The 27,708-nt window shown below is 35.4% G+C and overlaps 1 protein-coding gene across 1 annotated transcript in view; it reads right to left on the bottom strand.

Moving 5' to 3' along the window:
• The window catches only part of CCDC171 (coiled-coil domain containing 171), a 299,561-nt gene that overhangs the window by 86,951 nt on the left and 184,902 nt on the right, over positions 1 to 27,708 (bottom strand). The window contains exons 21-22 of the mRNA XM_059411602.1: positions 7,370 to 7,515; positions 5,133 to 5,187 (exon numbers count right to left, since the gene is read on the bottom strand). Coding sequence (XP_059267585.1) covers positions 5,133 to 5,187; positions 7,370 to 7,515 — 201 coding nt within the window. The remainder of the gene's footprint in view (positions 1 to 5,132; positions 5,188 to 7,369; positions 7,516 to 27,708) is intronic.

Here is a 27,708-nt window from a genome sequence, read left to right on the forward strand (position 1 = left end):
TCCCCCCTCTCTCTGCCTGCTTCTCTACCTACTTGTGATTTCTCTCTCTGTCAAATAGATAAACTTAAAAAAAATTTTTTTAAAGAAAATAATTTCATGTACAACAGCATCACAAAGAATAAAATACTCTGGAATAAATTTAAGCAAAAAGGTGCAAAACTTGTACACTGAAAACTACAAAAGTTGTTGAAAAAAATCAGAGAAAATCTAAATAAATGGAAAGATGTTCTATGTCATGGATTACAACACTTAATATTAAGATGGAAATACTATCAAAATTCTAATTGCCTCCTTCTTCATACCCTAAAATCATATGTAATTGATCCTAAAATTTATATTTAATTATAAGGAACCCTGAAAAGTCCCAAAAAAACTTGGAAAAAAAAAAACCAACGTTAGAAGACTTAAAATTCTTAATTTCAAAATTTACTACGAAGCTACAGTGATCAAAAGAGTGTGGTACTGATATGAGGATAGACAACATATAGATCAATGAAACAGGACTGAGAGTCCATAAACAAAACTAAACATCCATAGTCAACAGATTTTCAACACAAGTACCGAATGGGGGAAAGAAAAGTCTTTTTAATAAATGGTGCTGGGATGGAACGCCTGGGTGGATCAGTTGGTTGAGCATCTGACTTGGGCTCAGGTCATGATCTCAGTGTCCTGGGAGCAACCCCTGCCATCAGGCTCCTTGCTCATCAGGGAGTCTGCTTCTCCCTCTGCTCCTTCCCAACTCCCATGCCCTACTTGTGCCTGGGCTTGCTCTCTCTCTCTCTCTCTCTCAAATAAATAAATAAAATCTTTGGAAAAATAAATTAATTAATCGTGCTGAGATAACTGGATAGCTCTGTAAAAGAATGAAATTCAGTCTGAATTATACCATACACAAAAATTAACTCAATATGGACCAAAACCTAAATGTAAGAGTTAATACTATAAAACTCGTTGGAGAAAACATAGGGGATTTTTTCATGACCGGGGATTTGGCGATGTTTTCTTAGATCTAAAACCAAAATCATGATCAACAAAAGAAAAAAAATGGACTTCATCAAAGTTAAAAAACTTTTGTCCATCAAAGAATGTTGCTGAGAAAGTAAAAAGACAATGCACAGAATGGAGTAAGAGGGTATGGGAGGGACTGCTTAATGGCTTCTGGGTTTCTCTGAGGTGAAGAAAATATTCTGAACACATAGTTGTGATGGTGGCATAACACTGTAAATGCACTGAAAGCTACTGAATTGTACCCTTTAAAATGGTTAAAATGGTGATTTTCTTTTAAAGTTCAATAGTTCTGGTTTTTTTCAAAACAGTTGAGAATTCAACTAAATAAAGAAGTGTGTATATAAAAAATGCACCTCGTGGAAAATTGTGATCTTGTTTTCTCTTGTTATTTTTCTTGACCCCAATAACCTGAAATTAGCCTAACAAAGTTTCTTAATAAAAGGTTAACTTCTGACCTACATTTAAAAAGCCATAATATATTCATACATATATTTACATATAATTAAAATAAAATATCTGTTTCTTTGAAATGAGGTATGTCTTTAGATGAAAATAACTGGCCTTGGGGTGCCTGGGTGGCTCAGTTGGTGAAGCCACCGCCTTCGGCTCAAGTCATGATCCCGGAGTCCAGGACTGAGCCCCGCATCAAGGTCCCAGCTCCACAGGAAGACTGCTTCTCCTTCTGATCTTCTCCCCCCGTCATGCTCTCTCTCACTCTCTCTCTCAAATGGATAAATAAAATCTTTAAAAAAAGGTGACTGGTCTTCTTTATTACATACTAGTATTGGTCCCAAATGGGATTTAAAAAGTAATATCCCGTCAAACTGCTTTGTATAATATAATTTCAGGATTTGAAAAGTTGAAGGTAATGTATCAAGTTTAAAGATTAACAAATATATCTTGAAATCTGGAACTGTGACACCTCCAGCTTTATTTTTCTTTCTCAAGATTCCTTCCACTATTCAGGGTCTTTAGTGGTTCCATACAAATTTCAGTTTTATTTGTTCTAGTTTTGTGGAAAATGTTGTTGGTATTTTGATAGGGATTGCATTGGATCTTTAGATTGCTTTAGGTAATATGGACATTTTAACAGTATCAATTCTTCCAATCCATGAGAATGAAATACCTTTCTAATTGTTTGCATCACCTTCAGCTTCTTTCATAAGTGTTTTATTAGTTTTTAGAGTACAGGTCTTTTACCTCCTTGCTTAAGTTTACTCCTAGGTATTTTATTCTTTTTGGTGCAAGTGTAAATAGTGTTCTTTTTTTTAATTTCTCTTTTTGCTACTTCATTATTAGTGTATAGAAATGCAACTGATTTCTGGGTATTAATTTTGTATCCTACAACTTTAGCGAATTCATTTATTCTAGTAGGTTTTTTGTTAGAGTTTTGAGGATTTTCTATGTATAGTATCATGTCATTTGCAAATAGTGATAGTTTAACCTCTTTTAACTTCAACCAATATGGATGCCTCTGTTTTTCATGCCTGATCACTGTGGCTAGGACTTCTAGTACTACATTGAATAAAAGTGGCAAGAGCTGAAGAGATACAGGCTTCCAGTTATGGAATGAAAAAGTCACAGGAATAAAAGGCACAGCATAGGGAATATAGTCAATAATGCTGTAATAGCATTGTATGGTGACAGATGATAGCTACACCAGTGGTGAGTATGGCAGTATATATATATATAGGCTTGTCAAATCACTATGTCGTACACCTGAAACTAATGTAACATCGTGTGTCAGCTATACTCAAATTCTAAGTAATTGACAAATATCAATAAAATGTAATTGCTTTTCAAAAAAAAAAAAACCCAAATATTTAAGATCTCCAAATGTTTAAGTTCTTTAAAATGCAAGAAAGGAAATAACGTCTGGGGGCATTTGGGTGGAGCAGTGCAGTCAGTTAAGCGTCCAACTCTGGGTTACAGCTCAGATCATGATTTCAGGGTCATGAGATCGAGCCCTGCGCTGGGCTCCACACTCAGGGTGGAGTCTGCTTAACACTCTCTCCCTCTTCCTCTGCCCCTCCCCACCACACTCTCTCCCTTGCTCTCTCTAAAATAAATAAATAAATCATTAAAAAGAAAAAAAGAAATAATGTCTTCACAAAAACAATTTCTTTCTATTAGATCATTATGTCACAAGTTAATATTAAAATTTAATACAGCAGGTAGAGTCAACTTTATTCTAGAATAACTGCTGCAAACCTTGAAAACACGTGTGCTGAAGATACGTAAATAGCTACACTATTTGGTTATGTGCAATAAACTGGACTGAAGAGTCTGAATGTAACCACAACCATTTTTACCATGAAAGAGTCTAGATCCTCTTTTGTACTATGCCCAATTTCTCCAAATTGGTGAAATGCCTCTGGACAGTCTGAGTTGGCCAGAAAAACACCTGCGTGAGGACCAGTGGGCAGCACCTCCCTGAGAGCTCAGAGTGACTCTCTGGGCCATTTCATAGCACCCATTCATTCTCACCCAAACTTCATAAAAAAAGAGAATTAGCCCAACAATCAATTTAGCCTTTCCTAAATTTTCACTTCAAGATTGAGAAGTAACTGATAATTCTGAAACCACTATATAAATAGAAATTTCCAGAAACATTAATCAAAATAATTAACTACTAAATTTGAAGGGGAAAAAAGCCATAAAGCAAAAGTAAATCTACAGTGGCTCTAGGCCAATTCTAAAGACATCTTTCTTTCCGTATGACACAAAAATCGAAAGATAAACTGCAACTGAAGAACTATATGATTATAATTGTCCTATTGCAGTCAGTCTTGATTATATTTAAAATACACATTTTGCCATTCTCATAATGAAAGGATAAGGCAGGGGCGCCTGGGTGGCTCAGTGGGTTTTAAAGTCTCTGCCTTCAGGTCATGATCCCAGGGTCCTGAGATCAAGTCCCGAATCGGTTCTCTGTTTGGTGGGGAGCCTGCTTCCCCGCCCCCACACCTGCTCTCTGCCTACTTGTGATCTCTGTCTGTCAAATAAATAAACAAAATCTTTCAAAAAAAAAAAAGATAAGGCACATCTGTATTCCACACTGATGATGGTTTTTCTCTGATATCAAAGTCCCTTCCTCAAGGTAGCTGCCACCCAAGATTTTTTTTTTCCTGTAGCTGGGAATATGAACAAACAATTGGATTTCAAGGCAACATTAACTGTATATAAAGATATGCCATATACACAACATAACTGATTTCTCCTATCAAAGGTCTCACCAAGTACAAAAAAAATGTAACCAAAGATATCTCTTTTCCTACAAATCAAATTTCAGGTTTCTAGCATATATGGAGGATTTGATGTGACCATGGTTTGTTTTTTGGGTATTTTTAAGAGATTTACAAAGCTATATTCTATAATAAATTTGATGCCCCAAATCATTATAAATATGGTTCATTCATGAATTCCATACATCTTAAAAGCGCTAATTATATTTCCAACAAATTGTCTATTAGACAATAATAGACACACATAAATTATATTTCTCTACTTTTAAATAATGAATGTATCTTTGAATTTAGAATGCTAAAAAAATACATAGCCAGTTAATACATTAAGTTTTTAGTAAGATGACATCCTTAAATGCCTCTCATCACTACAAATTAAATGTTAATTTATCATTGAGAAGTAATCAAATTCAAAATAGAGTATTACTAAATATATTCTAATAAGAAGGTAAATTACAGCTTGAAAAGTACTGCCAGATACAATGTATTATGGCTCCTCTATATATACATATATAGGACAGTAGGTTTGAGAGTAGTAAGAGGTTAGAGAGTGTGGTCAAACATTTTATCATTATGAGACAAGTAAGAATCATAATGACCTCTGGTTCAGTCAGCAAAGACCACAAATAACTCAAGTGCATTTGGGAGAAACCACTATTTTTCTAGTTTTATCAAGTATATAAAGTGAATTCTGAAGAAAGTTTTACAGTTAAGCACTGTATAACATAAACTTTCAGTCATTCGGGAGGATCTTTTTGTTACTTTAATTTTTTAAAAAGTTACAAAATGAATTATAGTATCTTGAGGTTAATAAAATTAATGTTTAGGAAAACAACATCCTAACAGAAGTTGAATGATGTTGAAGGAAAAGTATAGTACCTTATGAAGCATATTTTCTATTGTTCTCATATGATTAGCAACACATTCTTTGTCTCTAGAAAAAAAAATTAAAATTAGGCATTAGTAAAACTCAAGCCTTACAACCAATGTTACACATTTTAGGATAAGTAGTTATTACTGAAAAATAAGGTTTGGTTATTATTGTACTCCTTCAAAAATGCAAAACCTAACCACATTCTCTGGTATAATTCTGCATTTAACTCTTATCTTTAGTTATCTTTAGTTTGCCTGCCATAAATTAGAGGAATAAAAATCTTATGGATCTTTTCAAAAATTAAAAAAAAAGACTGAAAAAATAAGTAATGGAAAATTTAAAAAGAGTGAAAAAGAAAAAGAAGCTATGATTACATTGTTGGGTTAAAATGTACTAGAAAGGCTGAACTTTCATTCTTTTGGTTTCTAATGAAAGAGATTTTTAAAATCATAGAGGTGGAGATATATTTTGAATGGCCACACTATGCTAAATAATATTTTCCTTTCTACATAGGCTCTTTGTGTTATAATTACACAAAAACCGTTTATGACCTTGACTAGAAGCAAAGTAACTAGTTTCTTCTATCAGACTTGAGATTGAATTTGACTTTAATAAAGATATAAAAAGTTTGGATGTACAGCAAAGGGAAAATAGTTAACACCAGAACAAGTTTGTATGATAACATCTGGTAGCTAGATTCATCGTGGTGATCACTTCTTTATGTATACAGACGTTGAATCACTACATTGTATATGTGAAGCTAATAGAATACTGTATGCCAACTACACTTAATAAAAGTAAAGCTAAATTAACAGTTTGGATGAAAATACTGAAGACAAAAATTTAATAGTAAATTAGAAATTGAAAATTGTAAATAATGTATTAACTCTCCAAATTTCAAATTAATTTTCTTTCACGTTATAAGAACATGTACCCATGGTCACTAGATGTGACAGATTCCTGAATTAGCAACAATGTTTTGGAGACAGAATATTAAGAGACTTTGTAATCTTGTTCCCATTCATCTAAGAATTTTCAGAGCTGCAAGATGCACTAGCAATAACCTGGGCTAAGCTTTCCACTTGCCATAAGAAGAAAGACTGAACAATGGCAACACAAAGCTGATTGAGTCAAATTCATATTTTTTAAAAATTGACAATCACAAAAACTTAATATGGCGGTGCAACATTACAGAGTTTCACAACTTTCAGGAAACTACTAACCTGACAATATTTTGGCCTTGTGTAAAGTCATTTTTTCACTAGTATGAGCAATTTCCGAAGCCCAATGGCAAAGTTATGGATATCGTAGATGGCAGATCCCCTGTTCTATAATTTTGTTTACAGACTACACTGCCTCAAAAAAATTTTTAAGTAATATACATATATGTATATAAATATATACATATATTTATATTTGCAATTACAGGAACTCAGAATTCCAAATTCAGAAAACAAGGAGTTTATTAAAATTAGATGTTTCTTTAATCCATAAATAGATTTTCTTTAAGCCATGCTGTTGTGAAAGGACTGTCTTAAAGTAGTCCATGAAATTTGATGTGAGGAACAAATAAAAATACCCAAGAGAGAACTGTTCAATTTGAACTTCACAGTGTATGTCAACTTGATTACCTGGTAAAAGGAAAAACACCCTCATCACATTTGCATAGCTGCCCATTCTGAAAACTGTATATTTTTTCTATTGAACATGTTAGAATATACAGCTATAAAATTAAATGAATTTTCCATGATCAATATGTTTTTATTGCACTTAAAAAGATGTTATGATACACATGTTGATTATATCCTAGCATTTTTTAATGGAAATATTACTTGCAATATTAGTATACCATATGCAGAGCAAATCTGGGGGGCCATGGGGCAGAAGGGAATGAGGAATGTGTAAAAGAAGGAACGATGAAAAACTTCTCAGTAAAGAGTATTCCATTTCCTATTAATGAAATCACGGGTCTCCAACGTGTAACACTACAACAGAGCCCAAAACACACAATGAGCGGTGATCGAGAAACTTAATACTTTTCCGAGGTTTCTCAATAAAATATACATTGAGCATGTTGAGTTAAGAGTTTTCTTTTTTGAGGATCTATCAGAGAATTTCAAAGAGAGAAAGCTGTACTTTTGTTTTCTAACACTGTATTATCCAGGGCTAAAATCCGGAGCATGAAAGTGAGAATTGATCTTTTGTCTGTTTTAAGTGATCTCCCCAAGGTCCGAGTGCTCACTTGGCTGCCATGCGGAGGGCGCTCTCCGCATCGCGGATGTTCTCCTCCAGCCGACGCTTGTCCTGCTCCAGCTGGTTGAGATGCCTATTGAGCTGACGCAGAGATTGATCTTTTCTTCTCAGCTCCATCTTTGCCTCGGAGAGACTCTGCAAGCAGACAGAAAACAGAGTTGCTTGTCAGCCCTGATAATTAACTTCAATTTATGCCATAGGCTATTAAACAAAGAAAGATACAGACTGACTGAGAAGCAGACTTGGGTCATTACACATCAGGGCTTAACAAATTTTCTGCAAAAATTTCACGCACCTACTAATTAGAAATGATAGTTCTGATAAGATTTTGAAAAAATGTTTAGCTACAAAATACAAGTCTGCTTTATTTTTTTAAATACTGGAAAGCACATACATTTTATTCTTACACCCCAAAAATCTGATTATAAAAACCTCAAGTTCCCTTTTCTTTAATGTGGAAGAAGTAAAGATTTTCAGGGGAGAAAGCACACGAAATTTAGAGTCTATTCAAAACAAGAACTGGCCTGTGGACAAAGTATGTATGTGAGTGAGGGGGAGGTGGATAAGGACCCCAAGAGACTGGGGAACCCAAACTGGAAAGTACCACTACTTTATTCATAAAGAGTTCCCAAACAGGTCACTGTAGACATCTCAGTGAACTAACTGGACTCCACAGTAAAACTCACTTGCCATTAAATAACTCCATGTCGAAGGTAGCAACACAAATGTGATTAACACCTTTCATCTAACAAAGTTACAAATAATATTTGCATTCAGAGTTATTTATGTTCCATAAATATTTTTCTATTCCCAGAAGTAGAAAATCTGTTGATTGATATTTTGCTATTTGCTTTAATCTGAAATATTCCCTTAGCACAAAATTTTCAAAATGTGAGTCCACAACTCTGGTTTGGAACTTTCAGGCTAAAGTTCTTAGAATCAGACCTCAAATTTAAAGAGGTATTTTCTAGACTTCATGTAAAATAACATAGGGATCACAGGATCCCTTAGGACTAAAAATTTGCTCATTCTTTTTCTTAGGAAATTTCTAGAACATGAGCTTATCAACTTTTCAACTACATTTGTTATACAGTGAGCTAAACTATTGGTTACACAAGCATAACATCTTCTGCTTCCTTCTCAGAGGTTAGCCACACATTAATGTCCACTGCCTTGCTTCAAATGCTGTAATTTTCATGTTCAAAATTCTTCTACAGTATTCTCTTAATGCATTCACAATAGGTAGAACAGAAAACTCAAGCAGCCTTCGTGAAGCTAAAACAGTTAACTCACTCTGATTGCTAGCACACTGAAAGCAACCAGAAGTCAAACCAAGTATTTTAAAATGTTAGAAGTTTTTAAATTCATGATTTCACTTTTCAAACTGTCAAGCTGCTTCCAGACAAATATAAGTTTAAAAAATTTAAAATAAGCAAACTGTGATTACTTATAAGATATATTCTACTGTAATCTTCAGTGTTCACAGATCATCAAGAACATCCCACTATAGAAGCATCACTGATTCAAACCAACTTTTAAAAAGACAACAGGAGCCCCTGAGTGGCTCAGTGGGTTAAGCCTCTGCCTTCAGCTCAGGTAGTATTCTCAGGGTCCTGGGATCAAGCCCCACATTGGGCTCTCTGCTCAGCAGGGAGCCTGCTTCCCCCAGTCTCTCTGCCTGCCTCTCTGCCCACTTGTGATTTCTCTGTCAAATAAATGATTAAAATCTTTTTTTAAAAAAGACAACAAAGAATAGATTGTTAAAGGCCATGCTAAACCTAGGTATTTTGTGCCAGTGTTAAGATATTTAAAGGCACTGAAGAATCATGAGATTTCTCGATTTAAAAAAGTAAAATCCGTTCAAGTCCTTTTCAAGCCGGTATTTCTGACATCTTTCAGCTGATTTTAAAAAAAATGCTATTTTTCAGATAGGAAGCTAAAACTAATGATCCACTACCACGACTTATGCATAAAGTTCGAATTCTTTTTTCCAACAGAAATAACAGATTTATGCCAATCCATTCCAATTCTCTTGCCCAGTAACTCTCATGACTCGCAGTGGACATTTGTGAGGGCTACTTGGGGTGCTGCTTCTAGCCTTGTCCTAAACTGATGCTCACTGGTCCCGTCTGAAAGAAACCCATGATCCCGGCATCATCACAAATCACAGTCACTTGACTTTTCAGCAATCTTATGCCACCCTTCCGAAGACCATATAGCTCTCAGAATCCAAATCTCTGCTCTATATCAAAATCTTCTTGTTTTCCCCCGGCTTTCATTCTCATCTCTCAGGGGCAATGAGTGGGCAGGGAGTCACCAAAGTCTCCTAAAGCTTGTTTGCCCTATTTTGGAAGAAGTGAATGTAGCCCGTGCCAAGACTGAAACTTCAGAAAATGAACAAGAAGTGGTGTCAACCAGGTGGCATAGGTCACACTTCCTGTGAAAATGAAGACATAGCAATCATGGTGACTTAAATTAGAGACACAAAATGCCCTTTTAAAGAGTTGAGGGACATGACAACGGAATCCACATCAGTGGGTCCTAAGGTCCATAATAAAGATGTGCGCAGAGTGCTGAGACAGAAAAAGTGGTTCAATATTATGTTCTTTCCCTAATATTCAACCTTTTTGGTTTTGATGACAAAAGTAGAAGTCTTTGGAAATCTCAACACTGAGCTTTGAAGAAAGACAGACATATTTATATGCGTGTGTATAATGTATACACACAGGTACTCTCACCATATATAAAATATAGCACATATTACATGTTTATATAAAACTTGAAGTTCAGCTTTTCTTTGCTCCTGTTCAAGTTTATCTAATTAAAACCCACGATAAACTTTATGGACTCTAATATTTCCAACCGAATGACTGAAACCAAGAGGGTGTGCCTCTAGGCAGCAAGGCAACAATGATAAGCAGCGGGTTAGCCACTAATTTCTCAAGCAGGGTAGATTGTGAAAGTGTGATGTTCTGATATCCAAGAAACTGTTCAGGAGAGAATAGGATAAATCAAGTTTAATAACTCTGCTCCTAATTGTTCCCCCAATGCTCAACTCTAATTACTTGGAGAACTCTCCTGACTGTCACCTGATATTAAGTTGTTGGAGGCTGAGCCTGGAACAGCGAGATAATCAATAAACATTTAGTGGGGAGAAGAATGAAGATCCTGTTAAGCAGTGGGAACCTGCAGCACCCAAAGCCCTCCTGCTCATGAGAAAACCTATGGGACAGCCATAGTGATTGCAAAGCAATAATCCAAAGCACTGTTTTTAGGCCTTGAGGCCTTTAGGCAACAGTACGTTTGAGGAAAAAAGGTTAACACGGTCACCCTAATTACAGCCCACTTTCACATACTTCATATATAAGCGAAGACAAGCCAATTAGGTAGAAAGGAAGATAAGGGAAGTTTTATTTGTATACTAATTAAACCCCTGATGAAATTAAAGGAAAAACATACAGCTCTGTAATTGTGTCTGAGAAAGGTCACTTCAGGTTCAGTTATCAGAACAGCACAGCCTTGAGATATTTCACTTAATCCACAATACAGCCCTCATTTTGTACTCAGGTCTTAATATTTACAAAAAAAAAAAAATTCAAAGCCTGATACTGCATTTATCTTTAAACTGTGTTGTGAACAATTTTAGCGGTTAGAAAGCAAATGCTAAATATGATAACAAGGGTTTTTAAAAAGACAGAATAATATTCTGCCTAGGTGAGAATCGATGCCACCATTCTGCCCAAGATTTGGAGTTTTTGCCTTAAAACCAAAATGTCTTAAAGCAAATTTTTACCAAAAAATCCCAAATTGACTATATATCCAAAGCTACTCTGCAACATACGTATTGTATTTCTTTGGATAACGGTGTTGCTGTTCACCTGCATTTACACCTCTCGCAGTCCAGGGGGCTGGGGGGCTGGGTGGGCCGAGGCTTTCACTAAACCACTTATAAGAGGATATTTTTACATCCGCTGTTTTCCTAAGGTGGTCACATAAAGCTATTTATTGCTAATGAAAGCTGTCAAGAAAAGTGTGGGTACCAAGGAAGTAGTTAAATATAGGGAAAGCTTAGAATATATGGTAGATTTGAATATTAAAAGACTCACATGTTTTCTAAAATGTCTTTTTTCTTATTTGCAGTTTCTGAAGTTCCCATAACAGACGTGCACTACTGTTCAATAAGAACACAGTTATTTTTTAATTCTTTAATTCACAAGTGATGGCATATTTCTAAAGCTTTAAATGTTTATTGAAGCTAACACTTTGTTTTGATTGTGAATATAAATTAAAATTCTATTAGTTTGCACCTATGGAAATATTTTGTGCAGTGGAATTTTTTTAATAACTGCTTTATGGAGCTAGAACTCACCTACTCCATATTCACCTTTTTGAAGTGTACACTTCAGTGAGTTTTAGTATATTCACAGAATTGTGCAACCATCACTAGTAAGGGGTCTGTTTTGGGAGAAGAAGTTCTTTAAAAAACAACAACAACAAAAAAAAAAAAAACCTGTCAAAACAACATGGCCACCTAAATATGGCATCTTCCATTTCAGAAAACTCAAATTCTAAACTACACATGATATACAAAGTTTATCATTTTGTCCAGTAATCGTTTCAAAAATGTAAAATTTGTAACACGATTTCTCTGAATCAAAATATTTGCCTCATAGATGTGGTCTAGCACAAAAGCTAAAGTTTTCTGAGAGAATGTGCACAACTCTCCAATCAATATTTCTGGATGTTAAGGGGATCATCCCACAGGTTCTTTCTTTTATTTATTTATTTTTTTTTTAATTTTTTATTTTTATAAACATATATTTTTATCCCCAGGGGTACAGGTCTGTGAATCACCAGGTTTACACACTTCACAGCACTCACCAAATCACATACCCTCCCCAATGTCCATAATCCCACCCCCTTCTCCCAAACCCCCTCCCCCCGGCAACCCTCAGTTTGTTTTGTGAGATTAAGTCAAGCACAGGTTCTTTCTCATAAGGGTAGAGTGTAGCAGGACTTTACACCATTAGGGCCAGTGAGGAAGACCGAGCCCCAGGAGATACTGCTTCTATAGATTTTCTTTTGTCTAATGGGAAATATCTATGGATCCACATTCCTACAGACTAAAAGCTAATGGCTTATTCAATTTGGTATAAAAGTTAGTCATACAAAATGAAAGCCAAAACAACACCACCAGCGTTCTAAAGAACGAAGCTACATTTCCTAGGCCAGAGGTAAAAAAAACATCTCTGACATATTTTTTTAAACTTTATTGCTGTCTGACTGTCATTTTTTAATAAACATTCCTAGGTTGTGGTAAATTTGGAGCAACATCTCAGGGCACTAACACTAAGGCTGGGAAGGAATCGGCACTGTCTTCAACCCTACTCTCATAATAGGACAACTAGAAAAGTATATAAATCAAGAACTGAGTGGCTGCTGGGTCGACCACGTGAGGCTAGCTGCCACAGAAAGCATAAAGTTAAAGCTTACAACTGGGTATACTAGTTAGGGCTGAAACAAAAGAATACCATATTTTACAATCAAGCGTGAAAATCTGTGAGATAGGCAATCAGACAATTTACAATAAATATACGATAGTAAAAGATGCTGATACATGGTGAAACTAATATACGGATAAATTTTGGTTCCTAGTATTCTATAGTTTAGATGGATAGTCTATATTAAAAGTTCTGCAATTTTAAGTTATCTTCCTTAGGGATGCTGTCTTCTATTATTTTCTAATGAAATCCTACACAGAAGGTGAGTGACATATTTATAAGCTGCAGCAAAGATGAAATACCTTACCCATTTTGGGGGCTGAATAAAATGACAGTCTAGTTACAACTCATATGTCTAGTAAGATGACAGATGTGAAAATGTCCTATAAACCAAAGAAGGCTACATAAATTTAATATGCATGATTAATGCAATACTTACACTTCTCATGTAATGCCATTATAGCCTTCTTCAAATCCCCACCTCTACCTGGCAACTTGAGTCTCTGTTTTATTTCCACATCATCATATAAGTATATGTATATGCACACAGACATGTAAATATATATAATTTTTTAAAATAATGATTTATATCACATTTGGAAAAGATAAAAGGAAATTAACAAACCAAATATAAAATAAGTTACTTTCATAAATGGGCCATATACCATAGGGATAATTATCAAAAAAAAATGGAACATATGAGTGATGAAAATTCACCTTTAAAGTTTCAAAGTATGCTGTAAGATTTTGTTGTATAATGCTTTATGCCTATTGGTACCATATTCTCACATATTCCTTTGTAAATGTCCTCTTACATCCCATCAAGATAAAAGCAAAAAGTTAACCCTTCCCAGTAAACTAACTGAATGTGATCAATAGTAAAATATAAAGGAAAGAAAAGGAACCTCATAAAACCATTCAAAGTGTATTTAATGCTGTTTGTCTAAATCTCACATACATACTACAAAACTGGTAGGTTAAAAGTGTTAGGTAACGATAAGGTGAAGTGGGAGAGAAATAGTTGAAACACTTTTCAGAGGACCAAAAAAGAGGATAATAAAGAGAATCACAAGAGCCCTCTCAACTGGAAAATACACTCAGAAAAGTAGAGAATGGACAAGTAGCTAGATTTACTGGGACACATGGTATGGAAAGCAGTGATGTGGCAGGAATATTTTCTCAGAGCATAAAACACTTTCACTGTACTACAAGCCTTATGAAACAGAAACCAGCCGCAGGAGACAACCACCACGACACTGCTCTAATAGGATCAGCTCTTGGGTGCCTGCGTGGCTCAGTTGGTTAAGCACCCACCTTCAGCTCAGGGCATGATCCAGTTGCTGGGTTCAAGTTCCACATCAGCCTCCAGCTCAGTGGGGAGTCTGCTTCTCCCTCTGCCCTTTACTCTGCTCTTGCTCTTTCTCTCTCTCAAATAAATAACATCTTAAAAAAAAAAAAAATCATGGCCTCTAAGTTCCCTCAGTGAATCCCTAAGAAGTAGCAAGGGAGAGAATACACATAAGTTCTTCTGTTGGACCTTATCAGCTATAGACTACCCCAGCAGGTCCTAAAAACTTGACACAGATGATAACCTTAGCTATGTGAAGGTCCAGAAAGTTGCTGAATTCCCTGGCAATATTTTAAGTGAGTCAAGCTATGAATTAGGTTGTAGAAAAAAATATCATTTAGAATGAAATGCTATTTTCAAATCACTTGAGAATTACTTAAAACTACTGTCTAAGAAGAATTAGAAAAAAAATGAATAATTTATAAAGGACTTCATATAGTTGGATTGATGACATTTAAATAAAAATAAATTGTTGTTGGAGGAATTTTTTAATTTTAAGAATTCTTTCTGTGATATAATTGAATAATAGCTTAGGTAATACTATATCATAATTAAAATACCTGCACAGTAATAGTTTCATTGTGCTACAGAATGTAGCACAATGTGCTACAGTTAAAATATTAAATAGTTTAAATAACTATTTATTTTGAATATACTACATATTAAATAATATTAGTAAAAGTAAATCAAATATCAGCTGAGTAAAAATCAATTATCTAAGAGTATCTGAAGGTCAAATGTAAATTAGAAAAATAAACTTGGGTTCCTTTAGGCATAAGTATAAATACAACAAAGTCCAAGTTTTTTCTTGGAAGTTTATTCATTGGATGAATTTTTGTGTATTAAGTATTATACTACTGAAGGTATGTGCTATGGTGAGTGCTCTGAAGTAGGTAAACCTGACGATTCACAGACCTGTACCCCTGGGGTTAATAATACATTTTATGTTAATAAAGGCGATAATAACAACAACAAAAAAAAGTGGGGTGCCTGGGTGGCTCAGTGGGTTAAAGCCTCTATCTTCGGCTCAGGTCATGATTTCAGGGTCCTGGGATCAAGCCCCACATCGGGCCCTCTGCTCAGCAGGGAGCCTGCTTCTCCCTCTCTCTCTGCCTACCTCTCTGCCTTCTTGTGATCTCTGTCTGTCAAATAAATAAATAAAATCTTTAAAAAAAAGAAAAAACCAAAAATATTATACTACTGATCACTGTCTTAATGTTGGAAGTATAATCACGGGGATGGGGGAGGGGTAGAGTTCTAAACACCACACCTTCACTAACATGCACCATCTGGAGCATTCCACCTTTGTATGAAGACTCTAGGCCTGTTCTCAAACAATGTCTGTCATACTCTGAGTTTTCCATAAATGTTTGCAATTATAACTTATTTTCCCCAAATTCTGTGGGGGAAAATAGCTGGAGTAGCAACTGAACCACATGACTTTATCATACAAACATCTCATTGTTATATTAACTCATTTCATTCTTCAAAATCCAAGGCGATGGTTCACATTATCATTCCTATTTTACACATAACAAAACTAAGAATCAGAGGAGTTAAGTAATATTTCCAAGGTCATGTAAGTACTGAATGGGTTTATGCCAAAATGTGAGCCCAAGTCACAGCCCACTAAATCCTTGTTCTTTATCCTGCACTAACAATGATATTAGTAACCATCTCTCCAGAATTTCTATAAAATCCACTAACTGGGAAATCCCCACGGAAATGTAAAGCCAACATTTCACCTATTTCTCAAGTAAGGTAAGGTGTTTCAATCTATGTAAATGGTTGCTTTCTATTTATATTGAAATAAGCTTCAATAAGGACTTTAGTATTGTGTAATGGCACACTTTCAATGTCAAAACTCAAAGCGTGCATAATTCAAGATCTCCTATGTGAAAACAGGATCACTGTCATCACTTATTAAATGTAATAATGAAATTAAATTAAAAACTGAATATTTGCAAAGTAAGGCTGAATTATATAATAGTACACCATTACAGTACAGAGTTTTATATATTTCAAGACCACATTAGGCCACTGCTTTTTTCCCAGCCTTTTGAAAAGCAGTGTAGCTCTCTGTCACTTTCCTCTGTAAGTCAGCAACAACGGCATTGAACTTTCCCCACATATCTAGAGATTTGGCTGCCCAGCAGAACCACTTCTTACGGGTTTATTACATGATCTCCACACTAACACAATATGTATCAAGCTCTATAATATCAACACTTGTAGCCAAACCCACCGGGTAAAGAGATCTTAGCTACTGTATGAAAGGTCATCTACGTGCCTAATTTAATCCAAAAATGCCACCTTTGAAGAACTGACACCATACAGGTTATATTATAACATTATAGCAAAAGAAGAATTAGTCATTAGGACAGATATTTTTAGTCAAAGATGTGAGAGTAGAACTGAATTTGACTGAAAAGAATGCCATTACACAAACTGAAACGGACAAAGGAGAGGAGGTGGGGACAGGGAAAGGAACTGAGAGAGCAACAGTTCAAATCCGGTAGTTCTGGTGCCACTCCAGCTCATAAGAGGTGACACGAACAAAGCAAATGGCCATCACAACCAAACCTGCTGTTCCACCTGGTGGCCCTCCTGTGGCTCCGATACTGCCCTACCCTCACAAGGAGGTAGAAGTGAGAGTGAGTCTCCTGAACAGAAGATGTGCCTTCATTCGACCTGACCTCTGAATGCACACCAACTTCATTTGGTGCCCCACTGAAGAAATGGCACCATATTCCAACATGGAGGAAAACCTGGCTGTTAGGGATTTGTTTGAATATGTCATCTCTAAATGACTTCTTACAGGAACAGAGATAAATTGGAGTAGTTTATTGTAGGCTGGAAGGGGTGAAAAGAAGGAAAATGGCTTCATCCTTTTTCCACTAATAATTTCAAATATTCCATTAGATTTCACTAACGAAAAAAGGCACTTTTGGTTGTATAACATTTTTGCCTTATATGCTGATCCTATAGCCTAATCCCAATATAGGATGTGACTCTACTATATCTATTTGTAATCGTGCTTCGTCATGCCAAAGCCATTATTCATAGTAATAGTAGTAATAAGAATAACTAACACTTCCTGAGTACTAATCTTATTAACTCTGTGAGGTGCGTACTACTATTATTCCCACTTTACATATGAGGGAACGGAGGTATGGAACCCAAGGTTACACAGAGCCAGAGTTCAAAACCAGACAGGATGAGATATAACTAAATAAATACATAAAAACAAAGAATGTACTCCTCTTCAAAATGAATTATCTAGAAAGATGAGAAGAGGTTTGGAAAGCAGTTGGTTTTCTTTTTCTTATTTTTTTAAAGATTTATTTATTTGAGGGAGAGAGAGAGAGAGAGAGACCAAAAGCCCTCTCCCTATTGCTGAACAGGGAACCTGATGAGGGACTCGATCCCAGGACCCTGGCCGAAGGCAGCTGCTTAACCGACAGAGCCACCCAGGTGCCCAGCAGGTGGTTTTCAAGCTAAGTGTTCAGTGTCGTGAAGATCGCTCTCAGCACAATAAAACGGCATGTTCTGAGAAATACAAGAGGTAAGGCATGACTTAGAAGAATGCCACTGAGAATGGCAAAAGAAAAGACTAGAAAGGTACATGCAGGCCAGTTGCAGTCAGAAAACCAGACTTTTAATCTTGCCAATGGTTTTTACACAGTATTCCACAGAGGGGCATCAAGATAACTTGGGGGCAGCACTTGAATTAACGGACCCCCAACTCTTCCTTCTTTCAACCAGACTGTGTTTGAATGTCTTCTATGAGCTTTTGTGTAATATTACTTCAAAGAAGGGTTCTATGGCTGAGTACTTGCCAACGATTGTCATAGAAAGCTATGGGGAGCCACTGCGGGATTCCTGGCCTGGAGCAGCATTTTCCGATCTCAGTCTCAGAAATCATATATACAAAGCATAACTGCCAAATTCGAATGAATGCACAAGATCATTCTGGCATACTGCAACAGCTCATTTGCATCTTCAGCTGGAATCTAACAAAGGTTTAGTAAGATTTCACCTTTGAGTATTCACCTAAATCTGATATACTAGATTTAAAAGAATTTTTAAAAGAACTAGCTTGTACCAGATCATTTCCCTTAGTATGCTAAGGAGTATTATATCAAATTCATGCTTACATTCCTCAAGCAGAGTAAATATTATTTACTTTATATACATGAAATATCCTGGTCACATATTTTCTATTTCTACTAATACCTATATCAAATCCTGTAGGTTATTTGAATCCTATGATGGAGACCCATAGACTGAGGTGTGGCAGAAATATCTGATGAAAAGAATACGTTATTTTAGGAGCACAAAAAAGCTGATTAACAGCTAAAATCAGTGGTTATTTTCTAATAACTACACTGTCTGGTATTTAAAAATGTCCTTTCCACATTTTACCAATAACAAGTTAGTTATAATGCTGGGTCATTTTAAAGAAAAAAAAGGTTGAAAAAAGTTACCACTGGCAATAACCAACACAACGTAATTAAATAAATAAATAGATAGATATGTAGATAGGTTAGTATCAGCTTTCCCATTATGCTATAGCCCATGACAATTATTTTTTTTAACATATCTGGGTGAAATATGTAATTTTTCATTCCTCTTCCTCCTAATAATTATAGAAAAAGAGACTGGACATGAATAATACAGATAGTGTTAAAACAAAGATTCAGCAACAGTTTGCACTTTCAAACAAAGTATTGGGAAAAAAGAGAGAGATGGACCCAAGCTTTGTGCAATTTCTTGAGAAAATGTACTTAGGAAAACTTGCATCTTTGGGTAGTAACAGTTGAATATATATATATACTCTGGGGAAGAAACAATATAACAAAACATTATTTTGAGGCTTTGTTTCAAAGGGAATTTCCCTTTGTGTAAGGGTGTGTGTGTGTGTGTGTGTGTGTACGTAGATGTATATATATTTAACTCAATAAATAGTACCATTTTGGTTATAAGAGCTTCTCATAAAATTAGTATAGTTTACATTTCTGATCCCTCTGTAATCAACCCATTTACTGGAAGAAAAACACACAGCTATCCATCTAAATGAGTGAGATCACCATCTTCTGGTGACTCCATGAAATGTCAAGCATATGGCTTCTGGAGCCTAGACAATGCTTTGTGTAATGTGGTTAACAAAGTCTACATATTCTAGAACATTCAGGTTTATTTAAAGAAAAACATCAAAATACTCTGAATAATCTTTTCTTTTTAGACTAAGAAAAACTCTAAAGCAAAAGAGAAAATTCCAACTAAATATATGGTTTCCTACAGGGTGTCTGGCTGGCTCAGTCAGTTAGTGCAAGCAATACTGATCTTGGGGTTGTAAGTTTAAGCCCCACGTTGGGTGTAGAGATTACTTAAAAATAAAAAAATTTTCAAAAATAAAAATAAATAGATAAACAGTTCCCTGTTTTCAACCCTTCTAGCAAACTTGGGGAAAGAGCTATCTATAGGTGATAACATGTAAAGTTCTATCAAATTCAATCAATCTAACTAGAAAACAGAAAATTCATCTTTTCTGTATTTATGAAGTTTTTTAAAAATCAGTTATTATGGTGGATTGTATTTGTTCCACCTCCCTGAGGAGAAAGCATACTCTTTCCAGTCCCACTGCTTTCTGGCTTGACCATGAAATCAGTGGTGTCTCTTCTGGAAGAAGGATTATATATTCCCTACCTTATCAGATTCAGAGGTGCCCACATTACTTTCTTTGGCCAATGAAATTTGGACAGAAGTAAAATAATGTCAATTCCTAGTAGACACAAGAACAGCAATGTCCTAAATAGAGGCCATTACTGGTAGCAAGACTAACAGTGTCCAAGATAGGGGCTACTCTATGACCCTTATTCAGAGTGAGAAGCCTATGAAGCAGTGATATACAGCTGATCCATGACAGGTATACACAAGGCATGAGAAGTCCCTTGTAAGGCTACTGAAATTTGGGGGTCATTTGTTACTGCAGCATTACAAAGAGTATCCTAACTGATACACTTCTATTCCTACATATAGCAATTTACTCTAGGGTTTTTGTGGGTTTTTTTCCTTAATATTTCCGTTCTTTCTTTCTCCAATCCTTTCTTATTTATTTTAGAAAGAGAGTTTGTCTGGGCATGCAGGCAGGTGGAGGAACAGAGAGGGAGGGACAGGGGAGGGACAGAAAGAGGGAGACAATGTCAAGCACAATCTGCGCTGAGAGCAGAGCCCTGCCGGGCTCAATCTCACAATCCTGAGATCATGACAACTCTAGGAGTTATACAGCTATAAAATCATTAGTGGATACTTTAAAAAATCAGATTCTAACCTGATTTAATATTAGATCATCAATAGAGAAATGAAATTTTAATTAAATATTAAAAACCACAGCAAGTCAGTTGATTTTAGTCAGTATAAAAATATGATAAAAGTATATCACTATCTTACAGAAAAATGTTGAGTTGCACACAATTAAAATAAACTAATATGCACAGCTATAATTGATAAAAACATTTTCTTCTAAAACCTTTTCTAGTTTATATTGAGTGTATGCATATCTCACTTCAACATTTTCCACTCTAAAAGATATAAGGAGAAAATGTGTCTAAGCAATTCTTTATTCCTTTTCTTTTCCTTCTTAAAAATAAATTATATTTATTGACATTTTAAAATGGTCATGACATATTTCTAACTTTTTTTTTCTCTACTTACTTATTTGACATAGAGAAAGAGAGAGCAGGTAGGCAGAGCAGAAGGCAGAGAGAGGGGGGAAGCAGGCTCCCGTAGAGCAGAGAGCCCAATGGAGGGCTGATCCCAGAACCCTGAGATCATGACCCAAGACGAAGGCAGAGGCCTAACCCACTGGGCCACCCAGGCACCCCTATATTTCTGAATTTAAAAAGGCGATATTATAACACTATAAAATGTATTTTCAAATACATCTATGATATACTGTACACATTACTAATATGTATGGAAATATATTAATGTTTACATTTAAAATTTTTAAAGGTATGTGCCAAAATGACAACAGAAATATTCTTAGTATTATTCCATTATTTTCAACATATTATGTATAAACTCTAGGTAACAAAAAATGCAACTGTCACAATTTTTATAGGCTCCACTTTCATCATAAAACCTTAACTTAAATTTATATATGGGATATCATAACAATAGTAATTGAAATTGATTTTGTAAATGTGGTCTATAAACAAGGGAAGGAAATTAATCAGTTATATAACCTTTTATCAAATGCATATCAAATATGCAGTTATATTTAATCACTACCATTTATCCAACTCCTTGGGAAAGAGATTACAAGATTTCAATGATTTGTTTCCCTTTCAGAGAATAAGCAGTAACAGGCTTAGGATTTCTTAAGCTAATAGTCACATCATAATACAAATCCATCTAATTCAGGGGATTTTGCCAAAGCCTCAACCATAAGTAAAGTTGTTTCTTTTTAATACTTTTAGCCATAAATGCCTTAAATCCACATTCTTCATAGATAAATGATTTTCTAAATTACATAAGGACCTTATGTCTGTTCTGTGTCACAGGACTCAGATCAGAGAAACAGATGAGTTCTATTTCCATCACAGAAGCACTGTTGATGATTCTGGTATGCTTTGATACTCTAACTTTACTCCTGAAATAAGATAAAACCACTATAAAGGTGCTTCTCTTTCATCTATCACAGAGAATTTCCTTGTTGGTGCTCTTACCAATAATCCTTACTACATATACCTCCCTAACTATATTTTGGGATTTGGCCAGGTTTTCGGCTAACAGAATTCAAAACTGACAAACATATCTTACACTTTATAGTTTCAGAGATTCCACTTTTATAGAGGTTAATACTGCCATATATATATATATATTTTTTAATTAAAACACAGTAAGTAATATTTGCCAGCATTCCATAAGACCAAAGCATGACAAAGTCATTCATCAGGTAACCCTTTAACTGAAAATACTAAAACAGGGGCACTTGGGTGGCTCAGTGGGTTAAATCCTCTGCCTTCGGCTCAGGCCTTGATCCCAGAGTCCTGGAATCGAGCCTCACATTGGGCTCTCTGCTCAGCAGGGAGCCTGCTTCCTCCTCTCTCTCTGCCTGCCTCTCTGCCTACTTGTGATCTATGTCTGTCAAATAAATAAGTAAAATCTTTAAAAAAAAGAAAAGAAAGAAAAAGAAAATACTAAAACAAAATGCAGTTTTTCAACATCAGAAAATACCAGTATTTTCTGCAATCTCATGTTATGTTAGCTGTAAGATTGAAATATTAGTAAACTTCCAAATAAAACTCGAGCATGTTAATTAAATGTTTCCTATAAACAGAATGAAATAATGATTTAGAATACTTAGCCCCACATAGGGGTAAAATTACCTCTAAAATGAATTAAACATTGCCACATAATCATGTCAGAAATATAAACATATAATTAGATAATTACCTCCAAAGTCTAAGACATTTATATTTATGTTCATTCCATTACAAATGTAATATTCTAAAGTTGGTTACTATATCTGATCAGAGTTAAATTAAATTATTTCTGAAACAAAACCACCGAGTCTCAGATTAATGAAAACGAAAACACATTCAGAGAGTAAATAAATTTTGATTAGTCCTTTAAGTTATAATGCACTGTTAACTAATTTTAAAATGGACTCATTGAAACAACAAATAATAGTATTTTTATAGTTAACCATGGAATGTTTGTAATTAAACTGTACAGTTTGGGTCGGTCTTGTAGTGCATTCAAAGAAAATAATTTTTCTAATAGAGGAAGTCTTACTATTATCCTCATCAAAAAACATCTCTGGGTTCTATTTCTTATTCCACCAATTACTAGCTCTGCGACCTGGGGCAAGTTAAATTCTATGTGCCTTGGTTTCCTCAGCTGCATATTATGGATGATAATATTTAACTCAAAAATTGTTTTAAAGAATAGATAAGATATTATCTGCAAATTACTTAGCAGAGGGCTGAGAAAATCACATCTAGTGCAAGGACAAATGTCAACAAAATGTACACAGTCCCTGAAGCCACAGTCCACAATGGAGATTTATAAAATTACAGAGAAGCCCTTCTGAGAAACCCAAGTCATAATATTATAAAAATGACAAAATACTTTTAGCATATTACCAGTTCAATTAATCACAGAAACTAAAGACTCTCACTTAATGGTGACAAAAATCAACTTCAGTCATTATATACTTTACATGGCATAATGCAAATGACCATCATTCACAAAACTACAAATAGTTTACATATACTTGAAAATAGTGACTTTCAGACTGAAATATATATTTCAGACAAAAAACATGACCTCATTTAAGTCTGCTGGGCCAGGAGATCAAATGCCAACCACAGCCATGTAAGACCAAATGAGAGGAGAAAGAGATTTGACTTGAATATCACTGAGAAGTGGATTCGACGCGTGCATGCTCGCTATGGACTTATTTGGCCTTTCTCCGGCGTTTCATAAGCCCAAGTTGGAAAAATAAAAGTTTCTGTGGACTTAAGCTTTAGCAGAAAGGAAACAGAGATCATGGGGGAAGTTGATTAAGATGAAAAGTAAAGGCACCCTAAGGAAAATTCCTTGCAAGCTGTACTTCTCTACAAAAAAGCAAGACAAACAAATAGGAGGTCAAGGCAGGGGACAAAAAAGAAATCAAAACCAAAATACCCAAACACCCTCTAACTATAAGGGACTTTAATATTGCAACAAAACCAGAGAAAGAAAGAAACCCAGAAAAGTCATATGCATTGATATTCAGGCTACCAGGAAAACATTTTTTTAAAAGACAGTTTTGTAGGCCTATTGATTCCTTCTGCACATTTCAAGGTAAAGTGGTTACTTTGTAGTTGACTTGATAGTATAACAAAGATCTCTCAGGAATCTGGATTTAACAAGAACCCTCTTTATAAAAGAAAAAGAAAAATTACAGCTCAAACTAACTGGAATAAATGGTATGCAAGTACATGTGCTTAACATGCAATCTACTTATGCAATAATCCCATATTTCTTCCAAAGCATAAATCAATAAATCTTTCCTGCTGCACTATAAATTCCAAGGTCATGAACAAAGATGTTTATTAGTATAATTACAAGGTAGAAATAATACCATTAAGCCTCCAGTTCCAGGTCTCATAAATTAATAGAAATAGAAGATTAAGAAAGTGTCAAGTATGGTTTTAATTTTTAGCCACTAAAAAAATTCCTAGTGTGACTCTCTTCTCTGACATGATCTAACTTCTAGTTTCATTTTCATTTGGTCTTTGAAATTGCTAACATTTTTTTAAAAGTACTTGTAAAGTACAATTTTGTGATCATAAAAATTAAGATATGGCCTTAAGAAAAGAGAGGGGAAAGAGCCAAATTGAATGGCTGAAGGGAATTCATTTATAATATAATGAATCACTCAACTTTAAAGAAATTCTTCAAGGGGATCTCCATGTTCAATTTCTAAATACTTAAAATTCTACACAATTTTTAAACAGTGTTTGAAATCGATCTCTGAAGAACTGCAAATATGCACGATATTGATAATATCAATAGGTTCTTGATTACCCTCCAATATCCAGTGGCCTCACTTTTTACTCCCCACATAAGCAAAAAATCAGTATTTCAGAGAAAAAAAGTTTCTGACATATGATCAAAGACTTTGAGTGCATGATTTCACATGAGAAAAAGAATTGCATCAAATGAGAACCTCTAATTTTCAATGTCTGCACTTCCTATTATTATGAATTTATTATCATTAGAATCTATCAAAAAGACCAGGTAGCTGTCCTACGGTTCTATTTGTTTTGTTTGGGGGCAATTTTTTTTTTTTTAATATACTTTCCGTCTAACAAGCAGCAAACTGCAGTACAGAGCCTAGAAAATAAATACCCCTGATTTTTCTGTCACTGGAAGAATATATGAATTTTAATACCATAAAGGTATGTTTATGTGCCCTCCGATTACAGCATATCTGGAACATTTAAGGCTAAAATAAATCTCAACACATCATCTACATCTGGTACTTTCATGCCTTGTCAGAATTTTTCACCACCTGAGAAATAAACAAAAAATAAAACACCTTCTTGTAAGGATATTACGTTTAATAGGTACTCACTTAATGCCTTAGTCGCTTGTTTAAATAAAAACAGCATTCCAACAAGTAATTTTCTGGGTTCTACCAGTCATATCACTGCTTGGGGACCAAAGACCTATTCAAATCCCAGCAAGGCTACAGGAACAGCAGCTCCTCTACCAAAGACAGTAGATTTGTTTAATAAACAAACCATCTCCACAGACTTCTCCAATCTCAGTCAGTAGTGAAGTGCTTTTGATATCGTCTACCCTTAGGACACATAGCTTTTACATACAATTCTAACATAGTTCTTACCCAGTTTGCACATAGTTTTAATAAATCCATCATCGTTCTCTCACATACCAAGTTTTGCAGCCTTTTCAGTGAGAAAGAAAACACAGTAAGCAGATTTACAGCACCTGAAGCTTTAGACACTTCAGACCTTAAAATTAGTCACTAATGTTCTTTGGCCTGTTATTCCATCTCACATCTTTGCATCTTTCTTTTCTCCTCATCCTCTCTCATCTTGCATTTTCAGAATCATGGCTTTCCATTCAGACTTCTCAGGATGGTCCTAATTTCTTTAAACTTCCTTCGGGCTATCCAGTACCATTTTTCCGTTTTGCCCATTGTGGTTTCCCCAAAGCAAAAATCTTTCTTTATCTACTATGTTTGCTCCCCATCCACATAACAGATAAAAAAGAGGGATGTTAGCACCAACAGATGTACATACAGAGTCCTACTTTAACATTTATTAGCGGAGGAACTTGCTCAAATGACTAACATTCCTGAGACTAGTTTTCCTAACCTGGAAAAAAAGGAAATTACGCTGCCTAGACCATAGGTTGCTGTGAAGATTCAAGAGGGTGTTTTACTTCCGGTATCCTGTAAGGCCAGGTACAGTAATCACTCAAAAAACAGAATGCCTGCTACTCTTTGCCATGTGAAGTCTGACCTCTGGCTCCACCATTCTCGGAGCACAGGCAGGACTCAACACGCCAACGGCCAGAGCCCCGCCTCTTCTGTGTGCCAGGCAAGGAGGAGGTTCACTGGTCCACTAAAGGTACACACACCCTAGTAATTATTTTTGCAAATCAAAAGAAGCAAATTTTTGGAGAGGTTTTTTTTTTTTCAATTTTACTGTTTTTTAATTCCAGTAATAGTTAACATAGAGTGTTAGATTAGTTCAGTTATACAATACCGTGATTCAACAATTCTCTACAAGCCCTGGAGCTGATGGTAAGTGAGCTCCTTACCCCCATCACCTACTTCACCCATCCCCCACCTACCCCCTCGGGTCACCATCAGTTTGTTCTCTAGAGTTAAGAGTCTGTTTCTTGGGTTTGGCTTTCTCTCTTCTTTTCCCCCTTTGCTCATTTGTTTTGTTTCTTAAACCCCACATCTGAGTGAAATCATATGGTATTTGTCTTTCTCTGACTTATTAACAGCAGCTAATTTACTGACCTGTTTTTAGAAAAGAGCAAAATAATGCTACAGAGATAGTTTTAATGTAAAACTTAACAACTCTCTGACGACCTATAGTTTCTACAAATAATATCATTCAGACTTCCCTAGCACCCCGTATCTCTGCATCTCTCTCCGTTCTGCATAACACACGAGTGTTCCCAGGTCTGTTCTCTCCCATGAACTTCAATGTCCGTGCAAAAAGGAACATTCACTAGTTGCTGAATAAATATCTCCTTTGAAAACTATCTCCTTTTACAGAGTTTCTACATATAAATCTAGCATGAGAAGAAATATCTTAAAGTGTTGGGCATAGATTCAAAGTTACTATGCAATATTTCTGGGCATGTGACATCATTAAACAAACTTCCAATGAAATTCTTCACGTAGGACTTTCCTAGGTCCTGCTCTTCTCTACCTCCTCTTTTTCTTGCTGGCTTCCAAATTTAGATCTTTCCTACATTTGTCTGCTCTCTCACACTTCAAGATCTTTCCTCTATTCCTTACAACTTTGGCGACACTTGACCACAACCGCCAACTATACCTTTCCTCACTCAAATGTATGATCCTCTCAAATTAAATAAAACCAAAAACTGAAATCCTAATCTTTCTTATATTCCCCAAACTGATCTCCCACCCTAATCTCTTTCTGTTAGGAAAACTATTAATCTTACACAGTAAAATATTAATTCATCTTTTATTCTTCTCTATTCCTATAGCCTCTACCTTAACCCTCTTAGGAAGCCCAAGTATTGAAGGTGTCTAAAAAAGAAAGGTCCTCACCTCAGATTTTTTTAAATGAGTTATAAGCAATAACAAGATTAATCCTTTTCCCTGATTCTGGCCCACAGGAAAGCAGGTCAGGTATGGAGAATTCTCACATTAACTGCTCAGGCACAAAGAAAGGATAGCTTAGAAGTGGA

Source organism: Mustela nigripes, chromosome 9 (assembly GCF_022355385.1).
Source record: "Mustela nigripes isolate SB6536 chromosome 9, MUSNIG.SB6536, whole genome shotgun sequence".
Lineage (NCBI taxonomy): Eukaryota > Metazoa > Chordata > Mammalia > Carnivora > Mustelidae > Mustela > Mustela nigripes.